Source organism: Pseudophryne corroboree, chromosome 2 (assembly GCF_028390025.1).
Source record: "Pseudophryne corroboree isolate aPseCor3 chromosome 2, aPseCor3.hap2, whole genome shotgun sequence".
NCBI classification, from domain to species: domain Eukaryota; kingdom Metazoa; phylum Chordata; class Amphibia; order Anura; family Myobatrachidae; genus Pseudophryne; species Pseudophryne corroboree.
Window position 1 is genome coordinate 67,722,694 of NC_086445.1, and position 21,307 is coordinate 67,744,000.

General features: G+C 49.8%; 1 protein-coding gene across 3 annotated transcripts in view; it reads left to right on the plus strand.

Annotated features, from left to right (window-relative positions):
• Positions 1 to 21,307, plus strand: part of LOC134999112 (N-acetylated-alpha-linked acidic dipeptidase 2-like) — a 197,427-nt gene that overhangs the window by 79,889 nt on the left and 96,231 nt on the right. For all 3 annotated transcript variants that reach the window (XM_063951405.1, XM_063951406.1, XM_063951407.1), the window contains one exon: positions 20,752 to 20,938. In XM_063951405.1, coding sequence (XP_063807475.1) covers positions 20,752 to 20,938 — 187 coding nt within the window. The remainder of the gene's footprint in view (positions 1 to 20,751; positions 20,939 to 21,307) is intronic.

The window sequence follows — 21,307 nt, forward strand, 5'->3', positions numbered from 1 at the left end:
CACAGGAGGCACAAAAGGAGGCTGAATATGTAGTACTCCTTTAACCAAAGTCTGAATTTCAGGCAGTGAAGCCAGTTCTTTCTGGAAGAAAATCGACAGAGCCGAAATCTGGACCTTGATGGACCCCAATTTGAGGCCCAAACGTCACCCCTGCTTGCAGGAAGTGCAGGAATCGACATAGTTGAAATTCCTCCGTCGGGGCCTTCATGGCCTCCCACCAAGCAACAAATTTTCGCCAAACGCGGCGATAATGTCTTGCGGTGACATCCTTCCTGGCTATGATCAGGGTAGGGATGACTTCCTTCGGAATACCCTTTTCCTTTAGGATCCGGTGTTCTACCGCCATGCCGTCAAACGCAGCCGCGGTAAGTCTTGGAACAGACAGGGTCCCTGCTGCAGCAGGTCTTGTCTGAGCGGCAGAGGCCAAGGGTCCTCTGCCAGCATCTCTTGAAGTTCCGGGTACCAAGCTCTTCATGGCCAATCCGGAACCCGGATGGTTTTCACTCCTCGCCTTCTTATTATTCTCAGTACCTTGGGTATGAGAGGTAGAGGAGGAGACACATAAACCGACTGGTACACCCACGGTGTCACTAGAGCGTCCCCAGCGATCGCCTGAGGGTCCCTTGACCTGGCGCAATATCTTTTCAACTTCTTGTTGAGGCGGGACGCCATCATGTCCACCCGTGGTCATTCCCAACGGTTTACCCGCATTTGGAAAACTTCTGGATGAAGTCCCCATTCTCCTGGGTGTAGGTCGCCCATCGGAGAATCCTTGTGGCTTCTGCCATCGCCATCCTGCTTCTTGTGCCGCCCTGTCTGTTTACATGGGCGACCGCCGTGATGTCTGATTGGATCAGTACCGGCTGGTTCTGAAGCAGGGGCCTTGCTTGGCTTAGGGCATTGTAAATGGCCCTTAGCTGCAGAATATTTATGTGAAGCGAAATCTCCTTGGAAATTTCTTCCCTGTGTGACTGCACCCCAGCCCCGAAGGCTGGCATCCGTGGTCACCAGGACCCAGTCCTGTATTCCGAATCTGCGGCCCACTAGTAGATGAGCCCTCTGCAGCCACCACAGCAGCGACACCCTGTTTCTTGCTGACAGGGTTATCCGCTGTTGTATCTGTACATGGGACCCGGACCATTAGTCCCACAGGTCCCACTGGAACGTCCTTGCGTGGAGTCTTCCGAATGGAATTATGCTTCGTACGAAGCTACCATTTTTCCCAGGACTCGTGTGCATTGATGTACCGACACCTGTCCTGGTTTTAGGATGTCTCTGACTAGAGATGACAACTCCTCGACTTTTTCCACTGGAAGAAACACTCTTTTCTGGTCTGCGTTCAGAAACATTCCCAGGAACAGAAGACGTGTCATCGGGACCAGCTGTGACTTTGGAATATTGAGAATCCAGTCGTGCTGTTGTAGCACTTCCCGAGAGAGTGCTACCCCCACTACCAACTGTTCTTTGGACCTCGCCTTTATCAGGAGATCGTCCAAGTACGGGATAATAAAAACTTCCTTCTTGCGAAGGAGTATCATCACTTCGGCCATTACCTGGGTAAAGACCTTCGGTGCCGTGGACAACTCCAACGGCCGCGTCTGGAACTGATAGTGACAGTCCTGTACCACATATCTGAGGTACTCCTGGTGAGGGGGGTAAATGGGGACATGCAGGTACGCATCCTTGATGTCCAGGTAGACCCTGTAATCCCCCTCGTCCAGGCTCGTAATAACCGCCCTGAGCGATTCCATCTTGAACTTGAATCTTCTGATATAAAAGTTCAAGTATTTTAATTTCAAGATGGGTCTCACCGAACCGTTGCGGTACCACAACCACTGTGGAATAGTAACCCCTTCCTTGCTGAAGGAGGGGCACCTTGACAATCACTTGTTGTGATTATAGTGTTGAATATCCACCAACACCGTCTCCCTGGCAGAGGGAGGTGCCGGTAAGGCAGATTTTAGGAAACGGCGGGGGGAAGAACGTCTCGAACTCCAGCCTGTACCCCTGAGATACTACTTGAAGGACCCAGGGATCCATGTGAGAGAGCCCACTGTCCGCTGAAATATCTGAGATGGGCCCCCACCGTACCCGGGTCCGCCTGAGCAGCCCCAGCACCATGCTGTGGACCTACCGGACGCAGGGAGGACTTCTGCTCTTGGGAACTAGCTGTGTGTTGCAGCTTTTTCCTCTACCATTGCCTCTCGGCAGAAAGGATGAGCCTCTAGCCCTCTTGCTTTTCTGGGGCCGAAAGGACTGTACTTGATGATACGGTGCTTTCTTTTGTTGTGGGGTAGCCAGTGGCAAAAAAATTAATTTCCCAGCAGTAGCTGTGGAAACGAGGTCTGAAAAACTATACCCAAACAGTTTTACCCCCTTATAGGGCAACTTCCATGTGCCGATTCGAGTCGGCATCGCCTGACCATTGCCAAGTCCATAACCCCCGTCTGGCGGCAATGGACCTAGCGCTTATTTTTGATGCCAGCCGGCAAATATCCCTCTGTGCATCACGCATGTATAAGACCACGTCTTTTATATGCTCTATTTTCAGCAAAATATTGTCCCTATCCATAGTTATTTTCCGACAGGGAATCTGACCACGCAGCGGGAGCACTGCACATCCATGCCGAAGCAACGGCTGGTCGCAATATAATGCCCTAGTGTGTGACCATATCTTATAGGGTAACCTCCTGCTTTCTATCAGCAGGTTCCTTCAGGGCGGCCGTACCCGGAGACGGTAGTGCCACCTTTTCTGATAAGCGTGTAAGCGCTGTATCTACCCTATGGGGTGTTTCCCCGCGTGACCTATCCTCTGGCGGGAAAGGGTACGCTGCCAATAACCGTTGTAGAAATTATCAATTTCTCACCGGGGGAAGACCACTCTTCCTCACACACCTCATTTAATTTCTCAGATGCAGGAAAAACTACTAATAGTTTTCTCTCACCAAACACAATACCCTTTTATGTGGTACCTGGGGTATAATCATAAATGTGTAATACATTTTTCATTGTCTCAATCCTGTAACGGGTGGACCTATTTGGAGGGTACACCAGTCTCATCGATGTCGACACTGGAGTAGGTATCCGTGTCGACACCTGTGTCTGTTATCTGAGGTAGCGGGCGATTTTAGAGCCCCCCATGACATTTGAGACGCTGGAACAGGCACAAGCTGAGTAGCCGGCTGTTCCGTGTCGTCGACCTTTTATGTAAGGAGTTGACACTTTCACGTAATCCTTCCATAAGTTCAACCACACCGGTGTCGACCCCGCAGGGGGTGACAACATATTTACAGGCATTCGCTCCGCCTCCACCTCATTATCCTCCACATACCTGTCGACACAGCCGTACCGACACACAGCACACACACAGGGAATGCTCTGATAGAGGACAGGACCCCACAAAGCCCTTTGGGGAGATAGAGGGAGAGTATGCCAGCACACACCAGGGCGCTATATATCACAGGGATAGCACCTATAAAAAAGTGTTTTCCCTTATAGCTGCATATATATTGTATACTGCGCCTAAATTGTGCCCCCCCCCCTCACTTTTTAACCCTTTCTGTAGTGTATTAACTGCAGGGGAGAGCCAGGGAGCTTCCCTCCAACGGAGCTGTGAGGGAAAAATGGCGCCAGTGTGCTGAAGGAGATAGCTCCGCCCCTTTTTCGCAGACTTTTCTCCCGCATTTTTATGGAATCTGGCAGGGGTTAATATACATCCATATAGCCCTGGGGGTTATATGTGATGTATTTTTGCCAGCCAAGGTGTTTATATTGCTGCTCAGGGCGCCCCCCCCCCCCAGCGCCCTGCACCCTCAGTGACCGGAGTGTGTGGTGTGCATGAGGAGCAATGGCGCACAGCTGCAGTGCTGTGCGCTACCTTGGTGAAGACTGATGTCTTCTGCCGCCGATTTTCCGGACCTCTTCTTGCTTCTGGCTCTGTAAGGGGGCCGGCGGCGCGGCTCTGGGACCGGACTCCGAGGCTGGGCCTGTGTTCGGTCCCTCTGGAGCTAATGGTGTCCAGTAGCCTAAGAAGCCCAAGCTGGCTGCAAGCAGGCAGGTTCGCTTCTTCTCCCCTTAGTCCCTCGATGCAGTGAGCCTGTTGCCAGCAGGTCTCACTGAAAATAAAAAACCTAAAACTAACTTTTTCTAAGAAGCTCAGGAGAGCCTCCTAGATTTCACCCTGCTCGGTCGGGCACAAAAATCTAACTGAGGCTTGGAGGAGGGTCATAGGGGGAGGAGCCAGTGCACACCAGATAGTCCCAAAGTTTTCTTTAGATGTGCCCAGTCTCCTGCGGAGCCGCTGTTCCCCATGGTCCTTACGGAGTTCCCATGGTCCTTATGGAGTTCCCAGCATCCACTAGGACGTCAGAGAAATTACAGATCCCTAAGAGCGTCTTGGTTGCTTTTCCCTTCCCAGAAGAAGATGGAAAAAAGTGGGAGTCTCTGCCGATAGTCGATGTCTCTGTCTCCAGGCTTTCCAAACAGGTGGTATTACCAGTCCCAGGATCTACCGCGTTGAAGGACCCGGCAGATCGCAAGGTGGATGCTACGCTAAAATCCATTTTCATGGCTTCAGGGGCTATACTGTGGCAAACTATAGCCTGTGCTTGGATTTCTAAAGCTATTGCCAGGTGGTCAATCACTCTGAAGGAGGAATCGACTACGATGGATAAAGAGGACGTTGATTGATTTTTACGCAATATTCTGGATTCTGCAGGGTTCCTGGTAGATTCCATGAAGGACCTGGGTTCCATGGCTGCTCGCAGGGGTCTCTGGCTGCGCCAATGGTCTGCGGACGCGGAATCCAGGAAGAGTGTGGAGGGCCTACCATATAAAGGTCAGGCTCTCTTTGGGGAGGCGCTGGATGCGTGGATTGCCACGGCTACTGCGGGTAAGTCTCCTTTTCTCCCCTCAGCTGCACCGGCTACGAAGAAGCCTTTTACACCAGCCACGTCACAGCCCTTTCGGACCAGGAGGCCTAGAAAGAACAAGCCTTTGAACACCTTCTTCAGAGGTGGTTGTGCTAAACGAAAGAAGCCTGCTCCCGCTGGCTCCCAGAACCAGAAACCTGCTTCTGATACCCAAAGTCCTCCGCATGACAGTGGACAGCTAGGCCTGGATGAAGGTCAGGTGGGGGCAAAACTCCGGCATTTCAGCCACGTCTGGGTGTTGTCTGGCCTAGACCCCTGGGTTCTGGATATAGTGTCCAGAGTGTACAGGCTAGAGTTTCAAAATCTCCCACCTCACCGTTTCATCAAGTCAGGCTTGCCAGCTCTGCTGGCAGACAGAACAATTCTTCTGAAAGCTATCCAAAAATTGGTGGTGTTTAGGATCATTGGCCCTCATTGTGAGTTGATCACAAGCTAGCTGCTTTCAGCAGCAGTGCAAATTCTAAGCCGCCGCCCTCTGGGAGTGTATCTTAGCTTAGCAGAAGTGCGAACGAAAGATTAGCAGAACTGCTTTGAAAAAATTTCATGCCGGTTCTGAGTAGCTCCAGACCTACTCCTATCTTGCGATCAGTGCAGACAGTTTAGTTCCTGGTTTGACGTCACAAACACGCCCTGCGTCCAGCCAGCCACTCCCCCGTTTTCCCAACCACTCCTGCGTTTTTATCAGGCACGCCTGCGTTTTTTAACACACTCCCTGAAAACGCTGAGTTGCCGCCCAGAAACACCCACTTCCTGTCAATCATACTACGAACACTCGAGCGACTGAAAAGCGTCGCTTGAGCTTGTGTAAAACTGCATAGTTTTGTGTGAAAGTACTTTGCGCGTGCGCGCTGCGTACCATACGCATGCGCAGAAGTGCCGATTTTTAACCTGATCGCTGCGAAAAACAGCAGCTAGCGATCAACTCGGAATGAGGGCCATTGCTCCAGTTCCACCTCATCAGTGGGACAAAGGTTACTATTCAAACCTTTTTGTGGTACCGAAGCCGGATGGTTCGGTACGGCCAATTCTGAACTTAAAATCTCTGAACCCCTACTTCAGGGAGTTCAAATTCAAGATGGAGTATCTGAGAGCTGTCGTCTCAGGTCTGACGAAGGGGGAGTTCCTGGTGTCCCTGGACATCAAGGATGCGTACCTCCACATTCCCATCTGGTCACAGCATCAGGCCTGCGTTTTTCAAAATACTCCCAGAAAACGGTCAGTTGACACCCACAAACGCCCTCTTTCTGTCAGTCTTCTTGCTATCGGCTATGTGAATGGATTCTTCGTTAAATCCATCGCCCAGCAACGATCCGCTTTGTGCCCGTACGACGCGCCTGCGCATTGTGGTGTATGCACAGTAGTGACCTGATCGCTACGCTGTGAAAAACGGCAGCGTGCAATCAGGACGGAATGACCGCCTTTATCCCTCCTCTATGCAACTACATTCCACTAGTAAAAGCATGTAACTTTGTAAGACAGGGGTGGGGAACCTTTTTTCTACAGAGGGCCATTTGGATATTTATAAAATCCTTCGGAGGCCATACAAAAATAATCAACTTAAAAATGACCCTGCCGCCCAGTAGTTATGCCCCTTAGTGGTACTGAGTGCGCGTGCCCAAAAAATGGGTGTGGCCAATTAAAATGGAACGTGATACACATATGCCCCCAATAGTGCAGTGCCAGATACACAAATGCCCCCAGCAGTGCCATATATGCCCCCACAGTGCAAGATACACAAATGCCCCACCCCCCTGTGCTGCTCACCGCTGTCATGGACCAGGCAGGGAGAAGAGCACAGCTATGTCGGGCGACCGTGGCGGCGTGTAGGACTTCAAAACAGCTGCCGGTTCGTGAGCCAATCAGAGCTCGCAGACCGGCAGTGGTGGCTCCTGATTTGCTGCTGGTCCACAAGCTCTGATTGGCTCATGAACTGGCGGCTGGTTTGAGATCCTATCCGCAGCTGCCGCCGGATATAGCTGCGTTCTCCTCCCTGCCCTGACAGTTGAGACATGCCGCCTTCGGACTGAGGGGTGGCGTGTCTCGCTGACACACAGACCGCAGCGGGCCGGAACAGACTGCTTTGCAGGCCTTATACAGCCCGCAAGCCGGAGGTTCCCCATCCCTGGTATAAGAAATAAGGTTCCATAGGCTTCTATGAAGTCAGTGACCCATATCTTTTTATTTAAAATTTCAAGGGTAGAGAACTAACACTAATATAGAGTTACCATGGAAGTAACAGAACACCCCACACCGCCCAGTGAATTACACTTGCATTGATAGTTTGGAACAATGGCATATCATAGACCCGCAGTACACAATATGGTTTTGCAGAGAATCGGGTTATCCATACATATTCCCGGGTTAGTGCATCCGGAGCTGTAACGTAAATATCTTAAATACTGAGGCATTTTCTCTTTTCCTACACATAAAATACTGTATATAATTAAGAACCATTGCGTAAGCAACGACAAAATCTCTTAGAAATAATTACCGATGTTATGGACACACAGACGTTCTTTCTTCACCATTTCTTTACTTTTCTACCTTTTTTCTTTCTAGCTTTCTAAGCGATTTCCACTCGCACAGAAACCTTCAACTCCGACAGTCGAGCTACTAAGGCCTACTATCACGGTCTCGCTGTCCTGAGTCACTGACCAAAGGGTGTGGGGGGTTACGTCTGTGCGAGCGGACCACCAAATGGGCATGTTAGAACAAATGAGGGAAAGTTATAGGTGAAGTGTGGGTATACACAGATAGGGGCATATTGGGTACTGATTTTGCCTGAATAAAGGCTGGGAGGGGTACATCTGTGGCGGCACCTGGAACAAATAAGCCATCCTGTATGCAGCGACAGAATATTACTGTGTATCACTGGGCCCTATAGGAAACGCTGAGGGCCTGGTGATGCAGTCCATCTTCCCACTGCCTCTGCTCTTGTGAGCCTGCATGACAGTCTCCGCATGCGCAGTGAGGCCTTGTTTTGGTTTCCCTACTTTTGTTCTCACATGATACTGGGTGCAGGCAGTGGTGGGACTAGCACCCCATGCAGTGGTGGCTGTTCTGCTACTGCTGGTGTGTATGCAGTGGTGCAAGTAGAAAAAATGTCTTATGGGTACTGTGAAAAAATGGGTGTGGCCAAATGCCACATGGGGCGTGGCCAATGAAAATGGGGGCGTGGTACACATATGGGGGAGGGGCAGATACACGTATGACCCCAATAGTGTCAGATACACGTATGACCCCAATAGTGTCAGATACACGTTGCCCCACAGTGCTAGATATACATTGCCCCACAGTGCCAGATACATATAACCCCACAGTGCCAGATACACATTGCCCCACAGTGCCAGATACACAAATGTCCCCACAGTGCCAGATACACAAATGTCCCCACAGTGCCAGATGCACATTGCCCCACAGTGCCAGATGCACATTGCCCCACAGTGCCAGATACACAAATGTCCCCAGAGTGCCAGATACACATTGCCCCACAGTGCCAGATACACATTGCCCCACAGTGCCAGATACAGAAATGCCCCCAGAGTGCCATACATTGCCTCACAGTGTCAGATACACATTGCCCCACAGTGCTAGATACACAAATGCCCCCACTGTGTCAGATATACATTGCCCCCCGTGCCAGATACAGAAATGCCCCTACAGTGCCAGATATGCCCCCAGTGCCAGATATCCCCCAGTGCCAGGTATACATGCCCCCCTGTGCCAGATATCCCCCAGTGCCAGGTATATATGCCCCCCTGTGCCAGATATGCCCCCAGTGCCAGATATCCCCCAGTGCCAGGTATACATGCCCCCCCCCCCAGTGCCAGATATCCCCCAGTGCCAGGTATACCATGCCCCCCCAGTGCCAGATATCCCCCAGTGCCAGGTATATATGCCCCCCTGTGCTAGATATGCCCCCAGTGCCAGATATCCCCCAGTGCCAGGTATACATGCCCCCCCAGTGCCAGATATCCCCCAGTGCCAGGTATACATGCCCCCCCAGTGCCAGATATCCCCCAGTGCCAGGTATAACATGCCCCCCCAGTGCCAGATATCCCCCAGTGCCAGGTATAACATGCCCCCCCAGTGCCAGATATCCCCCAGTGCCAGGTATACATGCCCCCCTGTGCCAGATATCCCCCAGTGCCAGGTATATATGCCCCCCTGTGCCAGATATGCCCCCAGTGCCAGGTATACATGCCCCCCTTTGCCAGATATGCCCCCAGTGCCAGGTATATATGCCCCCCTGTGCCAGATATGCCCCCAGTGCCAGGTATACATGCCCCCCTGTGCCAGATATCCCCCAGTGCCAGGTATATATACCCCCCCTGTGCCAGATATGCCCCCAGTGCCAGATATCCCCCAGTGCCAGGTATAACATGCCCCCCCAGTGCCAGATATCCCCCAGTGCCAGGTATATATGCCCCCCTGTGCCAGATATGCCCCCAGTGCCAGGTATACATGCCCCCCTTTGCCAGATATGCCCCCAGTGCCAGGTATATATGCCCCCCTGTGCCAGATATGCCCCCAGTGCCAGGTATACATGCCCCCCTGTGCCAGATATCCCCCAGTGCCAGGTATATATACCCCCCCTGTGCCAGATATGCCCCCAGTGCCAGATATCCCCCAGTGCCAGGTATAACATGCCCCCCCAGTGCCAGATATCCCCCAGTGCCAGGTATATATGCCCCCCTGTGCCAGATATGCCCCCAGTGCCAGGTATACATGCCCCCCCAGTGCCAGGTATAACATGCCCCCCTCCCCTACTCACCGCTGCCGTCGCTGTCCTCCTGTCTGTCATGTGAGGGAAGGAGAGTGCAGCCTGCGCCTCTCGTTCCCCTCAGTCTCCGGCGGGTGTCTCAGTTTAATTCAGCGCCGATCCGTGAGCCAATCAGAGCTCGCGGGTGCGAGCTCTGATTGGCTCACGGATCGGCGCTGAAGTAAACTGAAACACCCACCGGAGACTGAGGGGAACGAGAGGCGCAGGCTGCACTCTCCTGCCTCTCCTGCCCTCACATCAGCGGCGTGTGCGGCGTGGGGGAGGGAGGGAAGGAAGAGAAGCGGCGGCCCGTCGGTGTGGGTACGGCGTACCCACGGCTAAATTCTTACGGGTACGCCGTACCCACCCGTACCCGCCCACTTGCACCACTGTGTGTATGTCACTATCCTCAACAGCATGGTTAAAAATGTGGGTACCTGGTGTGCAAAACCAACCAGCACCTACAAATGCCACATGGTAATAAAATCTATTAATAACAAGATATGACCATATGTAATGTAAAGGGCTCTATCTAATAACAAGCCATAACCAGTGCTCAAAGTGGTCCTAGAGAGGTGGTGGAACTCACCCCATCCCACTGGGCCCATGTAATAAAGGGATTGTGCACGGCAAAGGGGCATGGTCTAAAAAATAAAGGGGCGTGGTCACACAATAGGATCTCCCAATTAAAATGCACAGTAGCACAATCTTATTCACATTACACCACATAGTAGTGTCCCTTATCATGTTATAACACACATTATACACAAGGCCCACAGTAGTAGCGCCCCTAATACACATAATGCCCACAGTAGTAGCACCCCTAGTACACATAATGCCCACAGTAGTAGCACCCCTAGTACACATGCCCACAGTAGTAGCACCCCTAGTACACATAATGCCCACAGTAGTAGCACCCCTAGTACACATAATGCCCACAGTAGTAGCACCCCTAATACACACAATGCCCACAGTAGTAGCACCCCTAATACACACAATGCCCACAGTAGTAGCACCCCTAATACACAATGCCCACAGTAGTAGCACCCCTAGTACACATAATGCCCACAGTAGTAGCACCCCTAGTACACACAATGCCCACAGTAGTAGCCCCCCTAATACACATAATGCCCACAGTAGTAGCACCCCTAATACACATATTGCCCACATCAGTAGCGCCCCTTATGAAATGTCCACTGTAGTGGTAGGTCCCCTTATGTAGAGCCCATAGTAGTGGTGGCAATGCCTCCAGTAGTAGTGCCCTTTATGTCCCCAGGAGTGATGCTCCTTATGAAGTGCCCCTGTACAATGCCCCCAGTAGTAATGCACTTAGTGGTAATGCCACCAGTCAGTTAGTCCCCTGTAGTTTAGCCCCAGTGGTAATGACCCCCCTGTAGTTTAGCCCCCAGTAGGTTAGTCCCCCAGTAGTAATGCCCCCAGTAGTTTAACCCACATACAGTTTATCCACATGCAGTTTGCCCCCATGTAGTTTGCCCCCAGTAGTTAGCCCTGATGTAGTTTTGCCCCCAATAGAAGCGCCGCTTACACTCAAACATATAAAATAAAAAAAACACAATACTCACCAAGCCCCGCTCCCGCGTCCGACCGCTGCAGTCCTCCTGGCGTCCGCTCCTCGGCACTATGTGTGAGAGACATCATGACGTCTCTCCCATAGCGCAGACTGACAGAGCCTGAAGCCGATGCTCAGTAGTGAGTTCCTGCCTCCGGCTTCTGCTGTGGAGAGAGAGCCGGGCGCCCGCTGGTAACACAATCTCAGCGGGCGCCCAGCATCTCCCTGCGGCACAGGGCACACATCGGGTTAGGTGAGCCGAAGGAAATGGAACTGACGGAATGCAGTTCCGCCCCGTTACGGCTCACTTTAACCCCTGGCCATAACCCATTGAGCACTTGTTAAAGGGTTTATGAGGTTGGTTCTGTATTCAAACAGTGGAAAGCTTTAATTAGCGCTGTCTTACATAAGCGGTACAGATGGGGTTAGTAGTATGGTCTCCTTTGCCGGCAATGGGGACCCAGCAAAAGCTTTAAACATTCTATGGATGGGTGTCCCCTATGCCAGCCACAACATAATTTATCATAGAACCTTAAAAGAAGAATTTACTTACCGATAATTCTATTTCTCATAGTCCGTAGTGGATGCTGGGGACTCCGAAAGGACCATGGGGAATAGCGGCTCCGCAGGAGACTGGGCACAAAAGTAAAAAGCTTTAGGACTACCTGGTGTGCACTGGCTCCTCCCCCCATGACCCTCCTCCAAGCCTCAGTTAGGATACTGTGCCCGGACGAGCGTACACAATAAGGAAGGATTTTGAATCCCGGGTAAGACTCATACCAGCCACACCAATCACACCGTACAACTTGTGATCTGAACCCAGTTAACAGCATGATAACAGAAGGAGCCTCTGAAAAGATGGCTCACAACAACAATAACCCGATTTTTGTAACAATAACTATGTACAAGTAATGCAGACAATCCGCACTTGGGATGGGCGCCCAGCATCCACTACGGACTATGAGAAATAGAATTATCGGTAAGTAAATTCTTATTTTCTCTAACGTCCTAGTGGATGCTGGGGACTCCGAAAGGACCATGGGGATTATACCAAAGCTCCCAAACGGGCGGGAGAGTGCGGATGACTCTGCAGCACCGAATGAGAGAACTCCAGGTCCTCCTCAGCCAGGGTATCAAATTTGTAGAATTTAGCAAACGTGTTTGCCCCTGACCAAGTAGCTGCTCGGCAAAGTTGTAAAGCCGAGACCCCTCGGGCAGCCGCCCAAGATGGGCCCACTTTCCGTGTGGAATGGGCTTTTACAGATTTTGGCTGTGGCAGGCCTGCCACAGAATGTGCAAGCTGAATTGTACTACAAATCCAACGAGCAATCGTCTGCTTAGAAGCAGGAGCACCCAGCTTGTTGGGTGCATACAGGATAAACAGCGAATCAGATTTTCTGACTCCAGCCGTCCTGGAAACATATATTTTCAGGGCCCTGACTACGTCCAGCAACTTGGAATCCTCCAAGTCCCTAGTAGCCGCAGGCACCACAATAGGCTGGTTTAAGTGAAATGCTGAAACCACCTTAGGGAGAAATTGAGGACGAGTCCTCAATTCTGCCCTGTCCGTATGAAAAATTAGGTAAGGGCTTTTATAGGATAAAGCCGCCAATTCTGAGACACGCCTGGCTGAAGCCAGGGCTAACAGCATTACCACTTTCCATGTGAGATATTTTAAGTCCACAGTGGTGAGTGGTTCAAACCAATGTGATTTTAGGAATCCCAAAACTACATTGAGATCCCAAGGTGCCACTGGAGGCACAAAAGGAGGCTGTATATGCAGTACTCCCTTGACAAACGTCTGAACTTCAGGAACAGAAGCTAGTTCTTTTTGGAAGAATATTGACAGGGCCGAAATTTGAACCTTAATGGACCCTAATTTGAGGCCCATAGACAGTCCTGTTTGCAGGAAATGTAGGAATCGACCCAGTTGAAATTCCTCTGTAGGGGCCTTCCTGGCCTCGCACCACGCAACATATTTACGCCAAATACGGTGATAATGTTGTACGGTTACATCCTTCCTGGCTTTGATCAGGGTAGGGATGACTTCATCCGGAATGCCTTTTTCCTTCAGGATCCGGCGTTCAACCGCCATGCCGTCAAACGCAGCCGCGGTAAGTCTTGGAACAGACATGGTCACTAGGACCCAATCCTGAATGCCGAATCTGCGGCCCTCTAGGAGATGAGCACTCTGTAACCACCACAGGAGAGACACCCTTGTCCTTGGAGACAGGGTTATCCGCTGATGCATTTGAAGATGCGATCCGGACCATTTGTCCAGCAGATCCCACTGAAAAGTTCTTGCGTGGAATCTGCCGAATGGAATCGCTTCGTAAGAAGCCACCATCTTTCCCAGGACCCTTGTGCATTGATGTACTGACACTTGGCCTGGTCTTAGGAGGTTCCTGACTAGGTCGGATAACTCCCTGGCTTTCTCTTCCGGGAGAAACACCTTTTTCTGTACTGTGTCCAGAATCATCCCTAGGAACAGCAGACGTGTCGTCGGAATCAGCTGCGATTTTGGAATATTCATAATCCATCCGTGCTGTCGTAGTACTACTTGAGATAGTGCTACTCCGACCTCTAACTGTTCTCTGGACCTTGCCCTTATCAGGAGATCGTCCAAGTAAGGGATAATTAAGACGCCTTTTCTTCGAAGAAGAATCATCATTTCGGCCATTACCTTGGTAAAGACCCGGGGTGCCGTGGACAATCCAAACGGCAGCGTCTGAAACTGATAGTGACAGTTCTGTACCACAAACCTGAGGTACCCTTGGTGAGAAGGGCAAATTGGGACATGGAGGTAAGCATCTTTGATGTCCAGCGACACCATATAGTCCCCTTCTTCCAGGTTCGCTATCACTGCTCTGAGTGACTCCATCTTGAACTTGAACCTTTTTATGTAAGTGTTCAAGGATTTCAGATTTAAAATGGGTCTCACCGAGCCGTCCGGCTTCGGTACCACAAACAGCGTGGAATAATACCCCTTTCCCTGTTGTAGGAGGGGTACCTTGATTATCACCTGCTGGGAATACAGCTTGTGAATGGCTTCCAATACCGCCTCCCTGTCGGGGGGAGACGTTGGTAAAGCAGACTTCAGGAACCGGCGAGGGGGAGACGTTTCGAATTCCAATTTGTACCCCTGAGATACTACCTGCAGGATCCAGGGGTCCACTTGCGAGTGAGCCCACTGCGCGCTGAAATTCTTGAGACGGGCCCCCACCGTGCCTGAGTCCGCTTGTAAGGCCCCAGCGTCATGCTGAGGACTTGGCAGAAGCGGGGGAGGGCTTCTGTTCGTGGGAAGAGGCTGTCTGCTGCAGTCTTTTTCCCCTTCCTCTGCCCCGGGGCAGATATGAGTGGCCTTTTGCCCGCTTGCCCTTATGGGGACGAAAGGACTGAGCCTGAAAAGACGGTATCTTTTTCTGCTGCGAGGTGACTTGGGGTAAAAAGGTGGATTTCCCAGCCGTTGCCGTGGCCACCAGGTCCGATAGACCGACCCCAAATAACTCCTCCCCTTTATACGGCAATACTTCCATATGCCGTTTGGAATCCGCATCCCCTGACCACTGTCGTGTCCATAATCCTCTTCTGGCAGAAATGGACATCGCACTTACTCTTGATGCCAGAGTGCAAATATCCCTCTGTGCATCTCGCATATATAGAAATGCATCCTTTAAATGCTCTATAGTCAATAATATATTGTCCCTGTCCAGGGTATCAATATTTTCAGTCAGGGAATCCGACCAAGCCACCCCAGCACTGCACATCCAGGCTGAGGCGATTGCTGGTCGCAGTATAATACCAGTATGTGTGTATATACTTTTAAGGATATTTTCCAGCTTCCTATCAGCTGGTTCCTTGAGGGCGGCCGTATCAGGAGACGGTAACGCCACTTGTTTTGATAAGCGTGTGAGCGCCTTATCTACCCTAGGGGGTGTTTCCCAACGCGCCCTAACCTCTGGCGGGAAAGGGTATAATGCCAATAACTTTTTAGAAATTAGCAGTTTTTTATCGGGGGAAACCCACGCTTCATCACACACCTCATTTAATTCATCTGATTCGGGAAAAACTACGGGTAGTTTTTTCACACCCCACATAATACCCTTTTTTGTGGTACTTGTAGTATCAGAAATGTTCAAAACCTCCTTCATTGCCGTGATCATGTAACGTGTGGCCCTACTGGAAAATACGTTTGTTTCCTCACCGTCGACACTGGAGTCAGTGTCCGTGTCTGTGTCTGTATCGACCTGAGGTAACGGGCGCTTTAGAGCCCCTGACGGTGTTTGAGACGCCTGTACAGGTATTAACTGATTTGCCGGCTGTCTCATGTCGTCAACAGTCTTTTGTAAAGTGCTGACACTATCACGTAATTCTTTCCATAAGACCATCCAGTCAGGTGTCGACTCCCTAGGGGGTGACATCACTAACACAGGCAATTGCTCCGCCTCCACACCATTTTCCTCCTCATACATGTCGACACAACGTACCGACACACAGCACACACACAGGGAATGCTCTGATAGAGGACAGGACCCCACTAGCCCTTTGGGGAGACAGAGGGAGAGTTTGCCAGCACACACCAGAGCGCTATATATATATATATAGGGATAACCTTATATAAGTGTTTTTCCCTAATATAGCTGCTGTATATATTTATATGCCAATTTAGTGCCCCCCCTCTCTTGTTTTACCCTGTTTCTGTAGTGCAGGACTGCAGGGGAGAGTCAGGGAGCCTTCCTCCAACAGAGCTGTGAGGAAAAAATGGCGCCAGTGTGCTGAGGAGATAGGCTCCGCCCCCTTATCGGCGGCCTTTCTCCCGCTTTTTTTATGTAAAAATTGGCAGGGGTTAAATGCATCCATATAGCCCAGGAGCTATATGTGATGTATTTTTTGCCAAAAAAGGTGTTTTTATTGCATCTCAGGGCGCCCCCCCCAGCGCCCTGCACCCTCAGTGACCGGAGTGTGAAGTGTGCTGAGAGCAATGGCGCACAGCTGCAGTGCTGTGCGCTACCTTATTGAAGACAAGACGTCTTCTGCCGCCGATTTTCCGGACCTCTTCATTCTTCTGGCTCTGTAAGGGGGCCGGCGGCGCGGCTCTGGGACCCATCCATGGCTGGGCCTGTGATCGTCCCTCTGGAGCTAATGTCCAGTAGCCTAAGAAGCCCAATCCACTCTGCACGCAGGTGAGTTCGCTTCTTCTCCCCTTAGTCCCTCGGTGCAGTGAGCCTGTTGCCAGCAGGTCTCACTGAAAATAAAAAACCTACTTTAAACTTTTACACTAAGCAGCTCAGGAGAGCCCCTTAGCCTGCACCTGTCTCGTTCGGGCACAAAAATCTAACTGAGGCTTGGAGGAGGGTCATGGGGGGAGGAGCCAGTGCACACCAGGTAGTCCTAAAGCTTTTTACTTTTGTGCCCAGTCTCCTGCGGAGCCGCTATTCCCCATGGTCCTTTCGGAGTCCCCAGCATCCACTAGGACGTTAGAGAAATAATACATAATATACAGTAAGCTTAACGTACTAAAATAACGACACAGGGCAGATGCATAAATGTGGCAAAATCTCTGAAAACTAAAGCTGTGCGGGTTCGGTTTTACACTGATCTACTCGGGGCTTGAAACGGCATCTTATTGGATCATGGATGTCACGTGTTTTGGATAGCCAATAATGAAAACCCGAAATACCTGAGTAATTCCGAGTAAAACCGAACCCGCTCATCTCTACTGAAAACAGTTTTTGGCTGTTTGCCCGCATTCCCTGGATGTGCCAAGATCCAGAGCTTGAACCCAAAAGAGCATGCCATCTATTTATTTATTTACAGTTTCTTATATAGCGCAGCAAATTTCGTTGCGCGCGGTTGCCTAATAGAACCCTATGGGCTTCTCACAGTGGGGCAGATGTATTAATCGTTGAGAAGTGATAAAGCAGTTATAAGTGGAAGGTGATAACGTACCAGCCAATCAGATTCTAGCTGTCAATTTACATATTGGATCTGATTGGCTGGTGCGTTATCACCTTGCACTTATCACTGCTTTATCACCTCTCCAGGCTTAATACAGCTGCTCCTAATGGTGAATTTTGCAGATTGCAGAGAACCAATGTCTTTACATAGGCTAACTAATTTTGGTAAATCCCACAGTGACGGATGGGCCGTGTAATGTGCAGCAGAGGTATGCTACTCACTGGGATAAACCAGGTGAGAGATCTCTCCACTTAACTTTTTTTTTTTTTTTTTTTTTTTTGTGTACTTGGCAAGTTTCTTCCAGCAATGATTTCCCTGGGTGTCCCAGCTGTACTCTGTCTCATCATGCTGTGGAGGGGGAGGAAGCCAGTCAGCACATTGCTTAGTGTTCTATTAGCTGGTCAGTGCCTGCGGTGAACAGTTCAGACATTTATAAAGATGGCGTTCAGTCAGTAGCGGATCTTGCCACGGGCAAGCAGGACTTTTGCCAGGGATGCCGCCTTCCGGAGGCACCGGCGCCATCCGGAGGGCGCCGCACCATGGCAAGATCCGCTACTGTGCCCCCCTGCTGTGTCTCCCCCTGGTCCCCCGCTGTGAAGGGAACTAGACGCTACGCATCTAGTTTCCCTTCGTGGAGAGGACCTTTGCCTGTGCGGTGTGCGATGACGTCACCGCGCACCGCACAGCATTGTGGGACTGACACAGACGCTAGGGGTCATAATTGACCTCTAGTGTCTGTCTATGCTGTGATCCGAGGAGAGGAGTGGCGCCGGCGGAGGTCTGCAGCGGTCGGGAATCAGGAGCGGGGATTGTAAGTATTTTTTTTGTTTATTTTTTCTTTCAGCGGCGCTACGGGGGGCACAAATGGGGGCGTAATTGACCAAGCCCCCGTATGAAGCCACGCCCCTATTTTTACCCGGGGCGCCACAAGGGCTTGAACCGACCCTGTGTTCAGTCTAGTGTGAGATTTGGCGTGACCTTTAATTAAACCCTTTTTGTTTTCCTGGTGAGATTCTGAGTCTGAAAAATTAAAACCATCAGATACTGTAGGTTAAGGATCTATGTCAATAATGAAAAACACAAAGCGGGTGACTTAGCATTAGGTTTAGGTGCATTTGCACATGCAGGCAGACCATTTGGGGCCAATTCAATTGTTTTTACACCTTTAGCAATGGGCGTCTATTGGAGCTGTTCAATTGTTGCTCCAATCAGACGCCCATGCCGAGTTAAGGCTCCGGGTTTAGTAGCACAAACCTCTGTTAAGACACGTGGAATGCGTGTCTTAACAGAGGTTTGTGCTACTAAATCCGGAGCCTTAACTCTGCATGGGCGTCTGATTGGAGGAACAATGACCAGCAGGTGGCGCACACCACAACTGAATTGGCATCTTTGAGCTGAATGTATCTAAAGGGTCCTACACATTGAGTGATCCGCCGCTGAGCTGCCCGACGGCGGATACGGCTGACAGGCGACCCGGCGGCGGGGGGGCAGCGTCGGGGGGAATGAAGTAACTTCACTCCCCCCCGTCACCCGTCTCCACAGAAGTGCAGGCAAATATGGACGAGATCGTCCATATTGGCCTGCATGCACAGACGACGGAGCACCAGCGATGAAGGAGCGCGGGACCGCGCTTCGTACATCGCTGGTGCCTCCACACTCAAAGATATGAACGGTATCTCGTTCATTAATGAACGAGATCGTTCATATCTTTGAGTATTATCGCCCAGTGTATAGGGCCTATTATATGTGTGTCCCCTTGCAGGCAGATCAGGGTGTGTAAGCATAGTGCAGTAAAGGCATGCAGACACCAGATGTGATTGATTTTTTTAGCACTGATTATCTCGGCAACAGATCTATTATGGCAGCAATTAAAATACCTCTGGAACAGTTACTGATAATCATGTGTCCAGTGATAGTGGATGACAGCGGAAGAGTCGCTATCCTGCTTCGCTAGGCCAGTCTTGGTGGGTCTGTAAATGTGACTTGGATGGCTGGCTAATGTATGTGTGGTGGAGCTGGAAACCCCTGACTTGGAAATAAAAAATAGCTACACAGTGGTTAGCATTACTTCCTGACAACACTGGGGTCATGGCTCCGATTTCAATGATGGCCTTGGATGGGTTGAGTGGTTTCATCTCCAAAAAGCATACTGGCAGGTTAAGTGGCTATGGACAAAACTGTACCCTAGTTGGCTGTGTGTGTGTGGTGGGAAATTAGACTGCAAGCTCCAGTAGGGGAGGGACTAATGTGAAATATCACACAAACCAGTAATTGAATGGATCCAAGATGGCTGCCTCACCAAGTGCCCTATGTTCTTTTAGTACCATTGAGCGAAAGGAGTTATATACATTTTATTTGTAATTCTAATTAAAGTCTTAAATATATAAAACAAAATATATTTGAACTTTCTTTCCCTAGTGCTACAGTATGGGGAGAAAAATGGCTCCTTTTCCTAAATTAAGTATTTTTATTTTATATATCCAACTAAGGTCATTCTGAGATTCTAAGTAGCCAGTTCTGTTTCAGACAAATAACTCCCATTCTCTACTACCTTCACTGGCTGCCTGTAAGATGGCAAATATTTTTCCAGACTGGCTTACTGACTTTCAAAACTGACATAAACAGGGCCCAAGGTACCAGATGCAGATTCCAATATTTACTATCCCACACTTGATTACTGCGGCCTGTAGATGAAGGACTATTATCAGTACCTAGAATAGGGTTGCCATACCTTTAATTCTGGACATATTAATTACACAGGTTCTGTGGCTGGCTGACTTCAAGACTCCATTTCACCTGGTTTTAATCGGCCGCAGAACCTGTGTAATTAATGTGTCCAGTATTAAAGGGATGAGATGGCAACCCTAACCTACGTAGAACCTCCCTAAATTAATCTGGGGACCGAGCTTTCAGCTTTGTGGCTCTGACTCTATGGAACTCACTTCCTCGCACAGTGCAAGAGGCCTCCACTCTAGAATCCTTCAAAAACAAACTGAAGACTTTCCTGTTTACTCAGCATTTCACTAATGTCCCGTTATTCCTAAAAAAAAAACATACAACCCAAATGCTTAGTTCTCTTTTCTGCTAAGCTTATTTTGTGTTGTAAATACAAATGTAAAGCACTATGAAGCAGATTTATTAAGCCTGGAGAAGTGATAAAGCAGTGATAAGTGCAAAGTGATAACGCTCCAGCCAATCAGCTCCAATATGTAAATTGACAGGAGCTGACTGGCTGGGGCGTTATCATCTTGCACTTATCACTGCTTTATCACTTCTCCAGGCATAATACAAATGATCCTATGAGTTGTATTGGGAGAAAAGTGTGATATGAAATGCTATAAACATTATTATTATTATTATTATTATTATTATTATTATTATTATTATTATTATTGCATAGTTCAATATGTAGTTTAGGATTAGCCTTTCCATGCTATCTTCTTCATCTCCCTTTTGTGGTCCGTTTCCCAACTACAAATGCCAAGATTCAATATGTGTGTTCAATATAAGTACCAAACTTGTTTCTGTAGGTAAAAAATGCTATGCTGGCGGGAGCCAAAGGGATAATCCTGTACTCCGATCCGGCTGATTACTGTGCCCCCGGGGTAGAGCCCTATCCTGATGGCTTTAACTTGCCAGGTGGTGGCGCCCAGCGTGGAAATGTCCTGAACCTGAATGGGGCAGGAGACCCTCTAACCCCAGGTTATCCTGCTAAAGGTGAGTGAATGGAAGATTGCATAACACAGACTAATTTATTATTTATTAACAGTTTCTTGTATAGCGCAGCAAATTCCATTGCGCTTTACAGTTTGACACAATGATAAAATAAAACTGGGTAATAACAAACAGTCAGAGGTAGGAAGGTCCTGCTCGCAAGCTTACAATCTATAGGATACTCGGAACCATTTTAGGGCCTAATTCTGAGTTGATCGCAGCAGCAAATTTGTTAGCAGTTGGGCAAAACCATGTGCACTGCAGGGGGGGCAGATATAACATGTGCAGAGAGAGTTAGATTTGGGTGGGGTGTATTCAAACTGAAATCTAAATTGCAGTGTAAAAATAAAGCAGCCAGTATTTGCCCTGCAC